The sequence below is a fragment of the Taeniopygia guttata genome, chromosome 2, assembly GCF_048771995.1.
Source record: "Taeniopygia guttata chromosome 2, bTaeGut7.mat, whole genome shotgun sequence".
In the NCBI taxonomy this organism is placed as follows: domain Eukaryota; kingdom Metazoa; phylum Chordata; class Aves; order Passeriformes; family Estrildidae; genus Taeniopygia; species Taeniopygia guttata.
Genome location: NC_133026.1, coordinates 2,516,456 through 2,532,717, shown reverse-complemented (window position 1 = coordinate 2,532,717; position 16,262 = coordinate 2,516,456). Strand labels below are relative to the sequence as shown.

Here is a 16,262-nt window from a genome sequence, read left to right as displayed (position 1 = left end):
GTTCCCGGGTCCGGCACTTCTTCCCGAGGTTCAGCAGTTCCCGGCCCGCCGGGGTTTCCTCCGGCAGGAAACGCTGCCCAGGTGCGAGAGCGGCTTCTCCTCCCCGTTAGTTAATTGTGCTCAGCTGAGCTGTATCGATATAGAAATGTAGAGCTGTGAAAAAGCTAAAGCATGTCTATATATAAGTATGTTAGAGTATATAATAATAAAGTTACTATATATATTATAAGTAAAAATATTATGATAATATAATGAGTGTAATATGTAATATTATACGTATTATTAAATATAATTAATATATATAATTAATATATAATATTATATATTAATTATAATTAATATATATTATATATATTATATACATTATATATATAATATAAATTCCAAACTCATATATTATATATATATAATTATATATATATAATTAATTATAATTAATATATATAATTAATAATTATCATTATTATACTTAATAAATATTATACTTATAGTATACTTAATTATTATTTATTATTAATAATTTTACACTTTATAATTATTAATACTTCTTATGCTTACTGTTACATATTAATATATGTATTAAAGTATATGTATATAAAGTATATACAAATACATAAATGTATAAAAATTTATATTATATATAATATATAAAATCTATAACATTATTATTTTATAATAAATATATATAAATATATATTTTATATAATATGTAAATTTTTATATTTTACATATAAATTATATTTATATATAAATATATATTAAAAATAAATATATCTATAAAGTATATATACTTTATATATATACATGTATATAAGCATAAATATATATAGTGAAGTATGTATATGTATGTGTGAAAGTATACATATATATAAATATATAAGTATAAATATATATAGAGAAGTATATATATGTGTGTGTGAATATATATCTATAAAGGTATCTAAGTATATATCAAAATATGTGTGTATATATGTATATATATTTAAACTATATAAGTATATATCTATTAAAAACTTTATCTATAAAAGTACATATAAATGTATATGTAAATATATATGTGTATGTGAAAGTACATATATAAAAGTATATAAGTATAAATGTATATATAGAAGTATATGTGTATATATTTATGAAGATTTAAAGTATATATCTGGGTAAAAGTCCATATATATAAAAATACACAACTATAAAACTATATTAAAGTATGTGTCTATATGTGTATATATAGTTAAAGTATATATGTGTGTAAAAGTACATATATATAATATATATATTAAAGTATGTGTGTATATATATTACAAGTATTTATATAAATGTATATGTATATATATTTGTGTGTGTGAAAGCACATCTATAAAACAATAGAAGTATACATTTATATATAAAAGTATTTGTGTATATATTTAAAGTATATATGTGTAAAAGTGCATATATAAAACGTTGTATAATTATAAAAGTATGTGTATGTATATATATTTAAAGTATATATGTGCGTGAAAGTGTGTATATATTAAAAAGAATATCAGTATAAAAGTATGTATATAAAAAATATTAAATACGTATATAAGTTGATATATTCATTCATATATACGATTTTAATATATTACTATATATATTATACTACTATTTTTTATATATACTATATTTATATATTTTTAATATAAGTATATATTCATTGCTATTTATATTAGTATATACTCGTGTATATATACTACATTTATATACCTACAAATATATTAAATAATATCTATATATATACATATAGTAAAATCATATACCTATATTAGTATATATATTGTGTGTATATATACTATACTTGTAGAGTAATAAACTCTATATTTTAATATTTCAAAACCATTTAAGCTGTGATCAGGAAGCACAACCGAGTAAGGAAATTTTAATTGCTTTAATATACATCTAAATATACAATTACATGGTGTGCCACAGTAAAAGGCTTTTCCACCTCTTGAATCTCTGGGGGTTTGGCATCTCCAATAATTCACTGCAATTAATGTGGTTTTGCTGCTGGTGGCACTTCTGTTGCACTGAAAAGAATTAAAAATGACATTTATTTTAAGTAAGGGCTTCCTTCCATGCTAAGCTGATTTGCCTTTCCCCCTTTTTCAAATTTCTTGTTGAGAAATGTATTTTATCACTTTCTAAACTTGTTTTTTTTCCCATAATAAAGTCGTGGTTTTCCCACAATTCTTTGCCTCATATTATAAATCCTGATCGTCCCCCCACATCACTCTATTTTTAGCCCTACCAAAAGGAAAATAAATGTAATTTCAACAAATAAATGTGTCCAGAGAGAATGGAAATGGCAAACGGATCCATCTTCATCTTTCTGAAGAAAATGACACAAAACCCAGTTAAAACGCAATTTAGTCGGGTTGCTGGGAAGTGGAGTCCATCATCAGTCAGGAATTATTAATCTTGAAACTGGAAAAAAGAGAAAGTGCTAAATTCCCACTAAATTAAAAAAAAAAAAACACAAAAAACCCATAAAAAAAAAAAAACAACCAAAAGGGATACCTTCCACGTAAATTTATTTAAATTAATCTCCAAAATACGAATAAAACTGCTCTAATAAAACAGAATGTGAATGGCACACAGCACAAAACCTTCCCCAAATATTAAGTTTATTCCCTGCAGCTTTTCTGACACAGCAATAAATAGGAAATTAGATCAGCTCCAAAAACCCAACTTTTATTTGCTGAGCTGCTGTTCCCCCTCTGGTTTGTCCCAAAACTTCCAATGACATCCTCAGGTACCCTCCAGCTGCCAAATCAGCACACGTGGAGAATAAAATAATATATAAAAGTGAAACAAGAAGCTTTTATATCCATTTCCACTTTTTTCTTTTCCCTCAAAACCCTGAAAGATCAAAAATCTAAAGCAGGGATGAAGGAAAATGGAAAATTCCCAAACATTTCCAGAGTTGTGGCAGCAGAGCACTGAAGCAAAACTCTGATTTTAGTGGGAGGAGGAGACAGCAGAATTCCAAACTCATTTGGCCTGGATGGACAGAGGGAAAGAGAGGAATTCAGACATAAATCCACAAAAACAGTTTAGGCAGAAATTATTTCTGCTGGCTCAAGAACACGGTAACAAAAAAAACCCCAAAAAAATCAAAAACAAAACCAAGACTTTTCCTTGAAGGGTTCACAGTCTAAAAAAGCAAAATACCACACAGGGAAAGGGTTGGGGAAAAAGGATTTAAAGCCAAAATGTAGCATTTGTCTTTGTTTCTATCCAGCAGAAACTGTGCTCCCAAAAATATGAAATAATTAGAAGTAGCAGGAGCTACAGCCTTCTCTCAGAATAACATTCCAAACGCCACAATGCCCATGCAGAGAGTGCTTTCAGCAGGAATTGTTGGGAAAAGGGGAGGAAACTGCCAAATTTTCCAGCCCTGAAAACCCTGGAGAAATTGAGTGTCCTGGAAAAGCAGCACCAAGGCAGCCCGTGAGAATAAATCCAATTTGTGCCTCTCGTCTGGGCAGTTTTTGGCCATTCCCTGAAGGCCTGGAAGGGTTCAGCGCTGTCTCAGCAGCAGGAAAATCCACTCAAAATATTGATATGAAGCTAAATATCGCTGAGGTTTTTTTAAAGTAAGCCAGAGTGAAGATGCTCACACAAAACTTGGTCACAGCAGAGTGAATCCCTATGAGTAATTATGTTTTTAATAGGGAATAACGGTGATTTTAACAACCTGCAGTAGTAGAATATATATATATATATATTACATTTATTTCTATAGATAAAAAAATATATATCTCTCTATGTATAGAGATAATATAGAATATATACAGAATATAGCTATATCTATAGAAAGTAAATTGTACATAGTAGAATATATAAATACAGTATATGTATTTCTAGATATAGAAATAGTATATCTCTATGTATAGATATAATATAGAATATATAGAACATATTATATATAGTAGAATATATGTCCATATCTAGAATATATATATTTATATATATATAAATATATATATATTTATAGATATATAGAGAATATACATGTATAGATATAATATAGAATATATAGAATACATATCTATATGTAGAATTTTATGTATATCTATATATAGAATATATAGTAGTATATAGGCTATAGATATATCTATAGAATATATATTATATATAGTAGACTATATATAGAAGATATATGTTGTGTTATATTTATATTTATATTTATATTTATATTTATATTTATATTTATATTTATATTTATATTTATATTTATAAATTTGTGTTTATATTTAATTTATATTTATATTTATATTTATATTTATATTTATATTTATATTTATATTTATATTTATTAGAGTAGACTGAAGTACAAGCTGTAATTTTCCTGCACTTCTCACCACACCAAGCCAACTTTTTTTTTTTTTTTGCATTTTACTATGACAGAGAAGGTAAAAAATTTAACAACGAAGACAAGCACTGCTCCTAGAAATTTTTTAACATTAAATTAAAGGCAGAAAAGAAAGAGGAAATCTTCTTTTTCCTGAAAGCAACCACTTTATCTATTCCCCTCTGCAATCTCTGCCAGTGGCTCGTGTCTTATCCCACTGGGATTTCAGATTATTCCGAGTGGTCACCCCACTGTGAGGGAGAATAAAAAAAATTAAGGATAACATGGATTTGGGATGCTTCCCTCCATTTCTACCTCATTTTTTTTTTTATTTTCCAGAAGCCATCAAACATCTCTTCACCCCAGCACCTTCTCATCTCTAACCCTGTGTCACCTGCAGCTGCTGGCAGCAACAAAAGCCTTTCAAACACTGAAGAAGACAAAAGAAATGCGTGTCCAAGGCAGAAAAGATGCAGGGCTTCCCCAAACAGAGGAGTTTATTCAGTGTTTGTTCAGGCCCCAGGACAATAAAACCATTCTGAGCAGCCTTTGCACAATGGGTGGCAGAGGAAAAGCTGCTTCAGGCTGAGCTGGGCAGCACAGCCTCATCTTTGTGGCCTCTGAAGGCTCCAATTTCATTTATTTTCCCAGCAGAAAGACTCTGATACGAATCCCACACCTGACCAACAGTATAAGGCACGATTCTTGTCAGCAAGCAACCTGAAAATGCATTTATTTTTCTTTATTCTTCACACCAAGCAAAAAAAAAAAAAAGGCATCTTCTTGTTCAGATAAGTCACATTTAAATCAGAGGTAATAATTAATGAGGTATTCCACAGAATCATTTTACAGCAACCATAGAGTTTTAATCAATATAAGCATTTTTTTTTTTTTTTACAGACAAATTCCTTTTCACTGTAACACTGAAACGGAGGCAGAATGTGATTTTGGATGGGTTTTGTTACAAATATTCATGCAAAGGCGCTTTTTTTTTTGTTTTGGACAAAATGGGATCTCACCTGGGCAATTCTCTCATTGTGAAATGGATTGATTACAATACAAAAATAAAAAAGGTTCCTACAAATCACTGCAGGTTGACAGGGTCAGGAGGCACAGAGCTGGCTGGCTTTGGAATGAGAGAGGAATGTGTTGCAGCAAGAAGTAAAATTGGGGAAGCAGAGGAGTGTTGGCAGCCAGAAAAAAAAATGAAGCAAAGAAATGCCAAGGCATTGGGCTGCTCTGAAAACGCTGGGGGTGGTGGATGGAGAAAACCCCAGGTTTTCCATGGAGAAAACCTCCATCCAAAACTGCAGGTGGCAACAGGGACAGGGTGTGAGGAACACAGAAAACGTGGAGGTGCAGAGCCACAACATGGTGAAAATCCTCCCTCAGCAAGGCCAGGCCAAGCCAGCACGTGTAGCATTGAAAATGTCCTTTTCCTCTCCCAAAAAAATGGTTTAAGGGAAGGGAGTCAGAGGAACTCTGCTCCCTCCACTGGCACCAAAGCAGGAGACAGGACAGGAGGTTTGAGACCTTTCTTTCCCAGTTGGGATGAGTTAAAATCAAGGTCTGACATGTGAAGCACAAGGTGTTCCTCTTCCTGAACACAATTCCAGTGGTGGCAAGAAACGCCAGCCCCATCAGCAAGTTTAAGAAGCTCAATGCAAGGCGCGATTTGCAGCAAAAAAACTTCAGCCTGAGAATACATTTCGATAAGAGCAGCATGACCTCCACTCAAAAAAAAAAAAAAAACCAAAAAAACAAAACAAGAAAAAAAAACCACAAAAAACAACAGAATTGTTATACCACAGAATGGTTATTCTGAACTGAAAAAATCAGTGCACGGAACAGGGAAACTCCTGATGCCATCGCTTGGGAGAGCACAGTGTGAGGGAGTGTCAGCCTGGAGATCCATCCAGCGTCCAACACAACAACTCACAGCACCCCTAAAAAAGTGGAAAACCTGCGATTCCCTGGATTCTCCACAGCAGATCCAACCCAGTGACCTACCACAGCTTTGGGTTCCTGCTGTTCATCCTTCAAGACCCCCCCTCAGCCAAGAGCAGCGTTCCCAACCTCTCCATGAGGCGCTCCCTCCTCTATTTAGCAGCGGTTTGGGGCCACCACAGCGGCGTGGCGGCGTGGAGCTTTACCCTGTGCGCTCCCAGGGGGATGCAGAGCGGCTCTCCGAGGTGAGCCAGCCTCAGCAGGGCGATCCCCAGCTCTCCTCCTCCCGCACGGAAGGTGCCGGCGCGTTTCCCGGCCGCGGTGAGGATCTCGGCGCCCTCAGGAAGGCCGGCGGCGGGAAGCGGCTCCGGGAAGCTGACGGGCAGCAGGCGCTTGCGGATCACGCCCATGTGGTGCGTCCTGGCCGTCAGCTCCTGCCCGATGTAGCAGCCCTTGGTGAAGCTGATGCCGTTCATGAAGGCCAGGTTGGATTCCAGAGGGAGGGCGACTCCAGGGGGGAGATCTTTCACCCCTTCGGGAATTCCTAGGGGGAGAACAAAGCCAGCAGGTTGGTGTTGCAGCATTTTTGAGAGAAAGAGGACATGAATTGTGAAAGTTGAGCTACTCCAGTCTAGGCCTCAGATTGAGGCCTGGTGGGGCCTTCAAAGCCTCTGACGCAGTTAGAAATTCAGAGCTTGTGGCGCAGATAGAAAATAGTCTTAAGGTGTTGTGGGGACCACTGGATTGTCTGGGTGTGAATTAGTATAGGTTTATAGTGTAAGGTGTAGGCCGTTTTAAGGAAAAGGTAAACAATGTTAGCCTACCAATTAGAGTGTCTTTGTTTCTGTAAACTATGTGGAAGCTTATATAAACTACCGCCTGATCTTGAATAAACGGAAAACGCTTGATGAACCACATTGGTTTGAACCTGCATTTGTCTTGTCCAGCTTTCCGTTTTTCTGAGATTCCCTGGCTTTAGGTTGGTGCCTTGGGAAGGCTGGCCTAGAACAGAGCTGGACCGAGCTAAAGAATAAAGCAGGGTGAGGCTTTTGGGGGTCACTTATGGCTGTCCCCCATCCCTCCCCGGCCCCCCAGGACCCCTCCGGCTCGCTGTCCCCTCAGGGGACCGGGTTTGCCGCAGTCCCATGTCGGAACTCAAAATGTCCCTCAGACATTTTCAGAGGTTCCAGGCCTCGGTCAGAAACATTTTAGACCTTTGGCAAGCAGCTGAAAACAGCTGTGATTTTGAGTTTGAGCCATGGAATGAGTTACCAACTTTGAAGGTGGAACAAGCGGTCACAGAGGGTTAGATGGTATAGTAAAAGTAGTCACAAATTAGAGAGGAAAATTTTTTATTATTGTACAGGGGGGTTTTAACACCTGTACAGGGGGGTTTTACTTTGTACAGGGGGGTCAGGAGTTCTAAGATGGAGGAAAGTAGGCCTGATCCTGTTCTTCCTCCTTCTTCTTCCTTGCCTCCATGTTCTTGGTGATGTTGGCACTCACAGATTGGTTTAGAGTAGAAAAGCACATTGTAACATAGATAGTAGGTATTGGGGAAAATCTGTAAACATGTAAGATGTAATATATCATATAAAAGATAGCAGCAGCCCTGGGCAGGGGGAGAGAAGAAGACACCAGTGAGGGTGTCAGGGTGTGTGTGTCTCTGCCTGGGCTGCTGACCAAAGCAGCGCAGCGGGCGAAGACAATCTTTTAGATAACTTGCAATAAACTGCCTTGAGACCGAACTACAAGAGGCTGCGGAGCTTTTCTTTGGAAGCACAGGTTGGAGGAGAGACTTTACCACCACACGAGAGCCCCGAATCAATCCCGGGGTTCTCCCAGTCCCAGGCAGCAGCTGGGTTAGCACGGTCCGAGCGGCAGCGCGCCTCGGACGCTGCAAGGATTCGGGATAAAGACACAAAGAGAGGTCAGTTGTGTGCAGTCCAGAGAGATTGTATTGCCTAGATGGTTGCAGGGACAAAAGACCCTGGGCTACTGCCCAGATACGGTTTTATACAGCAAAATTAAGAGATAAGGTCTAAACAATAGAGACAGTGTCCAGCATGGGCTCATCAGAACCACCCCAGGTGTTGGGTCCAATGGGAACTGCTCAGGGGTGGGGAAAAAGGGGTTTACAGCAAAATGCTGAAACGAAACTTTCCCGAAACAATGGGGGATACATAAATGTATCTTTTCCTCAGTTTCCCATTCCCAAGGCCTTTCTAAAACCCTTCCTCCACACCACTGCGCCAGCACAGTAGCAACACCTCCCTCTTCTTTATTTAATAGATGAACATTGCCTTGGGAATAGGTAAAACTGCAGCTCTCAAACTGTGGTGTTGTTCTGCTTGGTCTCCTTGGATCCACCTTGGGCAGCACGAGAGCCCAGCCAGGGCTGCACCAGAGGTGAACCAAAATGGTCCCAAAATGTCGCTGAAAGGCCCCCAGCTGGGTAATAATTAGCATTGACTCCATGATTGCAAAAGGCTGACCAACTGCTTCATTATATCATCCTATACTATATTATACTACTATATATTATACTATGTTATGCTGAGTTTCATACTACTATACTATATATTATACTATATTATGCTCAGTTTCATACTACTATACTATATATTATATCATGCTGAGTTTCATCATACTACTATACTATATATTATACTACATTATGCTGAGTTTCATACTACTATATTATATATTATACCATATTATGGTGAGTTTCATTAAGAAACTCAGCAAACCTTGCAGCCAGCCCGATACAGCTTTGACCAATCAACCCAAAAACCATCCAGTGTCCAATTAGGAAATCACAAATCTCCATGGCACACTCCACAGGAAAACACACTTCCCAGGAAAACGCCTGGGAAAATCTGTGCCTGCTCTCTGTGGCCAGGGAGCTGCTGCTACAACAAAATGCACGAGTGCTCATGGGGTCTCTCATTTTTATCAGTTCTGCTCCATTGGCACCTTGGAGTTCATTGTCCCATTCCAGCTTTAGCCCAGGCAGTCCCATCCTGCTTGTTTTTCTCTCTCCAGCCCACGGTGTTTGTGCTCCTGGGCTGAGGTTTGGATCATTTGTCCTTGGTGCCCAGCTGGAGCAGGAATTGTTTTGTGTCCCTGCTCTGTGCAGAGAGCTCAGCATCCCCTGATATGAAGCCCAGACCCACACACTAAAGCAGCACAGAATCTGAAAATATAAAAGCTGAAACCTGAGGCATCAAAGTAAACGCTGCTCCTCATTAGATTTCTGCTCTGAATTGTTTGGCTCATTCTCAGATTGATTTTCCAACCCAAAGGGATCCCAGTTTCAGCACAGGACCATCATCTTTCCCTCCTTCCCATCCTTCCCAATTAATTTAATCTTTTATCACCATGGAGATACTAAAATCAAAGGCACTGAGATCCCTGTCCAGTCTCCTTGGCCTCAGAGTTAACTCAGCAAATCCAGCCACAAAATTTTTAGGAAGCCAAGTCTGGGTGTTTCCTTTTCCTTCTTCAGCAACAACCAAACACCTGGGCTATGTGTCATCCCAAAATAATCAAAATTATTCAAACCATAGACGCTCCTCTCTAAGAAAAAAAATAATTCTGGCTTTCTTTTAGAATTCCTGACCAATCCCCATATCTGAATAATAGAAAATTATACCCAAATATTGCTACCAGACAGAATTATAACCACCAGCACACTTTAATACAGTGTGCTAGTTTACTTAATTCAAAGTAGCAATTAATACATGTATTAATTAACAAATTGAATGCATTAAGACTTGAGAATGAAGGGTTTATAACTTATTACTGCCTTAAATCAGCACGTGGACTCCCAAAACCCATAGGGCACAACAGGGTTTGGCTTTACCTTGTTTATACCTGTGCCTGTGGTAATCCTGGACGTCTCCAACTTGGCTCCCAGGGATAATCTCTGACAGATTTGCTCCTTTCTTTGCAATCAGTCTCCAGCCCATGACCTCTGTCCTGGGGTCAGGGGTGAGGAGCAGAGCCTGGTCTGCACATTTTGGGAGGGAGCTGGCATCCCCAGGGAGGACAGCCCACAGGGAGAGGTCGGGGCAGGGGGTGATGGTGACTTTCCTGCGGATCTTGTAGAGTTTCAGGTGTTTCTGGATGGAGTCCAGAACGCTGCTGTCACACTCCAGCAGGATGTGAGGCTCCTCTGCTGTGCTCCTGTGGAGCCTAAAAAAACAACAAAAAAAAAATCACACCCTCGAGGTCAGGAAAACAAACACCCACAGCAGCAGGAGCCAAAGGTGGATTTTTATTTGGATCCACACATGGATTTCTGGATTTGCACAGAAATCCAGAAATTTCTGTGCAGATTTCTGGATGGCACAGAGGGAGCAGCAGCTGTGGGTCTCAGATTCAGTCAAAGAGAGAAACTGAGAGTTTCTAACCAGGCAGAAGCCTGGGAATCTATTGGAAAATCATGTAAATAAGAGGTTTATCTCTGTGTTGTTCACATTGTTTATAGTTGGAAGAAGGCTTTTGAACCAATCTTTTGTTTGCAAATAACAATTATAAGTCGTAATCTGTTTTGTAATAAGAATATTTGAATTAGAATGTTGCTTAATACTCAGGATTTTAAACAGTAGCTTTAGACTGTACAGAGGATTTAAACAGAAAGGGAAGTGACCCTATGGACATGAAGATTGCTGATTAATGACTTCAAAAGGGGAAATTGGACATCACTACCATAGATTAAAATTCCTAAGAAAATAAGGAAAATGTTTATCAAGATTGTCGATAAATGATTTCGAAAGCAAAGCTGGACATCACCATAGATTAAAAATCCCAAAATATAAATGCTGGACCCCACCACCTGCACAGACATCCTGGGATGTGCACAATACAGAAACTGGAAAGAAACCAGACATCACCATCATGGATTTACAATCCTAAAGTACAGAATTTTAACGTCAAAAGGTAGAAATGGAAATTGTCAAAAGCTCATGTAGAAACTAGAAAAATATGAATATGCATGAATATGATCAATAAATACCAGCAAGCCCAACAACCAGTGTGCAGTTGGAGGGGAAAACCCCCACCACTGTACCCAGCGCTGTCTGTGCTCATACGTTATTAATTAATAATTCTTAATAAATACCATATTAATTCATAAATTAAATTGCTGCTTGATATGTCGGCTGAGTCAAGCATCTCATTCCTAACAATCCCCAGATTGCAGCAAGTGCTGGCACACACACACACACACACACGGAAGAATCGCTTTTTTTTATTTTTGCACATATAATTAAGAAATTTAAGCCGGAAATGTCACACGGCGGTGACAGGAGGCACCCCCCCCCCGCCACCCACAATGGTCTCTTCCAACTCCCCCCCCCTCCGGCGGCGCCGCTTGGTCTCACCTGTACAGGATGACGTCATACAGGCAGCGGCCCTGCGCGTTCAGCGCGTGCGCGTAGAGCGCGCGGGGGGCGTCGCCCTCCGCCAGCAGCCTCGTGACGTCATTGGTGAGCAGCCCCTGCAGGAACACGGCGGCCTCGGCGCCCCGCACGCCCAGCAGCGCCCGGCCCAGCGGGAAACAGGCGGTGGCCGCGCCCCGCCGGCCCCGGCACCACCGCCGCAGCCCGGGCGCCGTTATTGCCCTCACCAACATGGCGGAGCCTTCAAAGAATCCCCCCGGCGCGGCCGCCCGCCGCCGCCGCCGCCGCCATCTTGTGTGTGTCCGCCGGGAGGGCGACGAGGCGGGACCGCCCCCTTATGGTAGGCCACGCCCCCTTTGGGTAGACCACGCCCCCTAATGATCTGTGGTGCTGTCCTGGCCACGCCCCCTTCCCGCTAGGCCACGCCCCTCTAATTGCCCCATATGCTGTTCTGGCCACGCCCCCTTCCCGCTAGCCACGCCCATCCAATGGTCTGTGGGGTCTGTCCTGACCACGCCCCCTTCCCGCTAGGCCACGCCCCTCTAATTGCCTCATATGCTGTTCTGGCCACGCCCCTTTCCCGCTAGGCCACGCCCATCCAATGATGTGTGGGGTTGTCCTGGCCACGCCCCCGCCCCATGGCCACGCCCCCGCCCCATGGCCACGCCCCCGGTTCTGAGGGGACCGGGCGCTCCCCGCGATCCCGGAGCACGAATTTGGGAACACCCAAATTCCCACATGGATTGGGTGTTCGGGGATTTGGGGAATTTGGGAATCTCCCCCCACGGCCATGGAGCGAGCGAGGGGACAGCCCGCAGCGCTCCCGCATCTCCCCGCGGTTTGCTATTGGGGCTGCCCAGCCCTGCTCTCCCCATTTAACTGGAGAATCCACCAGGCTGGAAAGGATCCATCGAGTCCAGGCACAGCAATTAAAGCACGGCACTCAAGCACTTCCATTCCTGCCCCTAAAATCCACTGGGGGCTGCAAACAGCGAGAGCACAGAGCCATCCTCCCCCTCCAGGTGCATTTTGGCTGTCAGGGTGGAAGAGACTCCAAAGGTTCCTGGTTTTCCACTGCTTTGTTCCCACAGCTGCCCTCCATCCTCTTTGAACAGCCTTGGAGAAGCTGTCAGTGGTACCAATAAATGGTAACCTTTGGCAGTGGGAATTTCTGCTAAAATAAAGCCATGGAATAATGGATTTAGCTTTAAAGGTCATTAAATCCAACACCCTGCAAGGAGCAGGGGCGTGTTCAATCCATCAGGCTGCTCAGAGCCTGAGCCCAAACTGATGTGGAATATTTCCAGGGATGGAGGATCTGTGTTCAAGGGTTAAGCGCTGTTTTCCTCCCCTGGAATGTTCACTGGCGCTGGGGGAAGTGGTTCCTGAAGTGCCCAGATAGCTGCGGGTGTGTTTGGCTGGAATTCACCCACAGTCAGTCCACTGCCAGGCTGCCCCTTCCCTCTGCCAGCACCAGCAGCTCCCCGGCCAGGGAGACCCGAATGACCCCTCTAAAACCTCCAGCACCAGCCCAAAAACCACCGATCCCAAAACCCCGAAGGGTTTTTGGGAGGGAGGCTCATTTCCCAGCAGCTGGAGTTGGTGCAGCTGGTCCTGGGCAGGGTTGGGAGTTAAGCAGCTCTCTCCTTGTGCCCCACAGTGATAACCTTATCACACAGCCCCCAGCGCTGAGACACCTGGGGTGTTCACCCTGCTGGAATTGGGGGCTGGCCCTGCAGCTGCAGAAATAAAAATGTGGGCAGAGGTGACTGGAGGTGACCTTGGCACACAGATGTGCTCTGCCCACCCCGCTGGCACCAGCTGCGTGTCCAAAACGGGGCTGGGGAAACCCTCCTGGCTCTGGGGCAGCTGAAGGAGCAGAGAGATGATGCCCAGGGTGGTTCTTTTCTCTGCCTGGAACGGGGGATGTGCCCAGAGCAGGAGCTGGGTTTGCTTTTTGAAGGAGAAGGGGGGAAAGTCACAAATCTGGGAGCACAGCTGGGCTGGAACGCCAGCAGGCACATCTGGATCCAGCTTTGTGGGTTTTTTACCTGTTCCACAGCCCTGCATCACCCACCAAGCTGTGGGGATCATCAGTGGCCATCCCACAAGGGGCCCTTTGCCATCTCCCTGCATTCCCAACCACCACAGGTGTCTTGTATCCAACCCCACGGAGATATTTGATAGTGCAGCACAGGGAATAAAGTGAAAATGGAAAACAATCAGCCAGTTCAAATCTTTATTTGTTTTACCACTTCCTACTGCTTTTATTCCCTCCCCTCTGGCTTTGCTTTTCTCAGTTATGCAGCCAGTGAAGTCATATTGAAATATTTCAGTGTCAGAAACAACAACTCTGCCAGTTTAGTGTATTAAATCAGCTCAGGGGGTGGTTTGAGACAATCCATGTTATCACTGAGACCTGCAACCCCAAGAGCCTTGGGAGGGTTTGTACCAGCCCTCAGTGTGTGTCTGTTCACTAAAAATGGGGGTCCTGAAGCCTGGTGGGATGGACAACACAATTCCCAGAGCTTCATGACTTTAATTTCTAGTGGAAGGTGTGGAATTCCAGTGAGAGGTGTCCCTGCTTGTGGCAGAGGGTTGGAACAAGGTGTGCTTGAAGTTCTTTTCCAACCCAAACCATTCTGAGAGTCTGATATTGCCCCTGATGGATCAAACCCCAGCAGCTTTGTAATTTCTAGGGGTGTTTTTGGAAGGAGAGCTGGTGGCACAGGGTGACAGGACACAAATTCCCTCCTCGGTGGAGCGCCTCTCACCCAGTGAGATGTGTCAGGGTGGCTCAGGCTCCTTTCCCACAGCTCAGAAGGTGGTGACAAAGGACAGAGATTCCCTCCCTGTCCCTCAGCAGCCCCTGGGTGGTTGCACAAGCTGCCAGCAGCCTCCTGCTCCATCAGCTTTCCACTCTCTGCTCTCCCACTGCACAAACCCCTGGACAGCCCGAGGCTCTCACTTGTGAGGGCTCATCCTTGACATTTAATTGTCAATAACCTCTGCAGCCAGCCCTGCAGGGTAATGCTGCCACAATAAACTCTTTTTCTCGGGGTTTTAAGCACAACTCCTCATCCACAAACCCACGTGAGCTGCAATTATTCCTCCTGGTGCATTAAATATTCTGGGAGGTCAGCCACAAGCAGCTGGGATGCAGGGCTGTGGTAAACCATAGCAGCACTTCTGGGACAATATCCCACAGCCTTGGAGAGGAAAACAGGGATTGTGGCAGGCTGGACAATGCACAGTCAGTGATGACAGGGGGAATTGCAAGTACAACAGGCAGGATGCAGGAATAGAGCAAAGTGGAAGCTGAGCTTGGAGGGAGTGAGTTTGTGCATCCAAAAGGCTGTTCTGAAAGGAGGGTGGGCACCAGGCTTTTCTCCCAGGGAACAAATGACAGGGGAAACAGCCTGAAGTTGCACTGAGGTTTACATTGGATATTAGGGAAAATTGGATATCAGCTGCACTGATGAGGTTTACATTGGATATTAGGGAAAATTTCTTCACTGCAAGAGTGGCCAGGCATTGAACAGGCTGCCCAGGGAAGTGGTGGGATCACCATCCCTGGAAATGTTTAAAAACCGTGTGGATGTGGCAGCTGGGGACAGGGTTTGGTGGCTGTGGTGCTGGACTCATGAACTCAGAGGGCTTTTCCAGCCTTAAGGGTTCTGTGATTCCTGCTGGAGGGACTGAGGGGGAGGGAGAGCTGTTCCTGCATTTCCCTGGTGTGGCTTTGTGATGGATGTTTTACTCTAGGTGACAGGAAAAAGGAATAGGTTGTGTTTGGGTTGTACTAAAGCCTTTATTTTATATTCTTTCAAGATCTTTTGAGGGGGATATATTGTTATTTTTGGTATAGTAGTAGTAGTAGTGAAATAGTAATAATTGAGTGGAATTTTGAGTAAGTAAGAGCTAAGCTTACATTTTGTCTGGGCCAGGGTAACTTTATGGAAATACCACTACTGTGGTAGAGTTGTGCCTATGAGCAAAACGTCCTCTGCTCTCTGCTGCAGCTTTTTAGATCAAGGCACTTAGTATAAGTTTCTACTAAAAGCTAAAATCTATATTCTAAATCTATATTTCTATTTCACTTTGTGGCTTCATAAATCTCAGTTTCTGCAGGGGTTTCAGTTCAATCCCTGTGCCTGGATTTCCCTCTGTGCCTGGGAGGAGGGATTGGGAGCCAGTGGGATGCTGTGGCTGGAATTCTGTCTGCAGGAGGGGTGTTGTGACCCCAGAGAACTGGAGAGCCACTGGCAATTTCAACCTGGCTTTCCAAAGGAATGGGAGGGGTTGTAATTACTCTGCTTGTTCCCAAAATACTGCTGGATGGGGGCTGCTTTTGCAGTTCTTCCTTCTATGAGTCAGGATCAACCCCCAGGACAGGAACATCTCCCACCAGCCCCATCCAACCCAGCCTTGGCTCTTCCCTGTCTCTTGGTGGGACCACGACCTGTGTCCTGCCAAAGAAGTTGTCAACTTAGCTCAACTTCCAGAGAAACAGAAAAAAAAATGCACGTTTGAGTCCA

General features: G+C 42.6%; 1 protein-coding gene and 1 long non-coding RNA gene across 2 annotated transcripts; one reads left to right on the top strand and one right to left on the bottom strand.

Moving 5' to 3' along the window:
- The first annotated feature begins 3 nt into the window (after window positions 1–3).
- Window positions 4–5,265, top strand: LOC115493601 (uncharacterized). Its single transcript, XR_005979380.2, has 2 exons — window positions 4–81; window positions 4,712–5,265. It is a non-coding gene; the product is annotated as an uncharacterized lncRNA (long non-coding RNA).
- IBA57 (iron-sulfur cluster assembly factor IBA57) lies at window positions 5,089–12,058 on the bottom strand. The gene is made up of 3 exons (XM_002192839.7): window positions 11,707–12,058; window positions 10,185–10,516; window positions 5,089–6,863 (listed from the first exon to the last, which is right to left on the bottom strand). The coding sequence occupies exons 1-3, from the start codon at window positions 11,955–11,957 to the stop codon at window positions 6,472–6,474; spliced, it is 975 nt and encodes a 324-aa protein (XP_002192875.6). The 5' UTR covers window positions 11,958–12,058; the 3' UTR covers window positions 5,089–6,471.
- Between the last annotated feature and the right edge of the window lie 4,204 nt (window positions 12,059–16,262).

What these genes read in the sequence shown, in the direction of transcription:
- IBA57 (XM_002192839.7), bottom strand. Translation starts at nt 11,957, where the DNA reads ATGTTGGTGAGGGCAATAACGGCGCCCGGGCTGCGGCGGTGGTGCCGG. An exon ending in TATGACGTCATCCTGTACAG is followed by an intron (nt 10,517 to 11,706) that starts GTGAGACCAAGC and finishes TTGTTTTTTTAG; the next exon opens with GCTCCACAGGAGCACAGCAG. An exon ending in CAGGCACAGGTATAAACAAG is followed by an intron (nt 6,864 to 10,184) that starts GTAAAGCCAAAC and finishes TTCTCCCCCTAG; the next exon opens with GAATTCCCGAAGGGGTGAAA.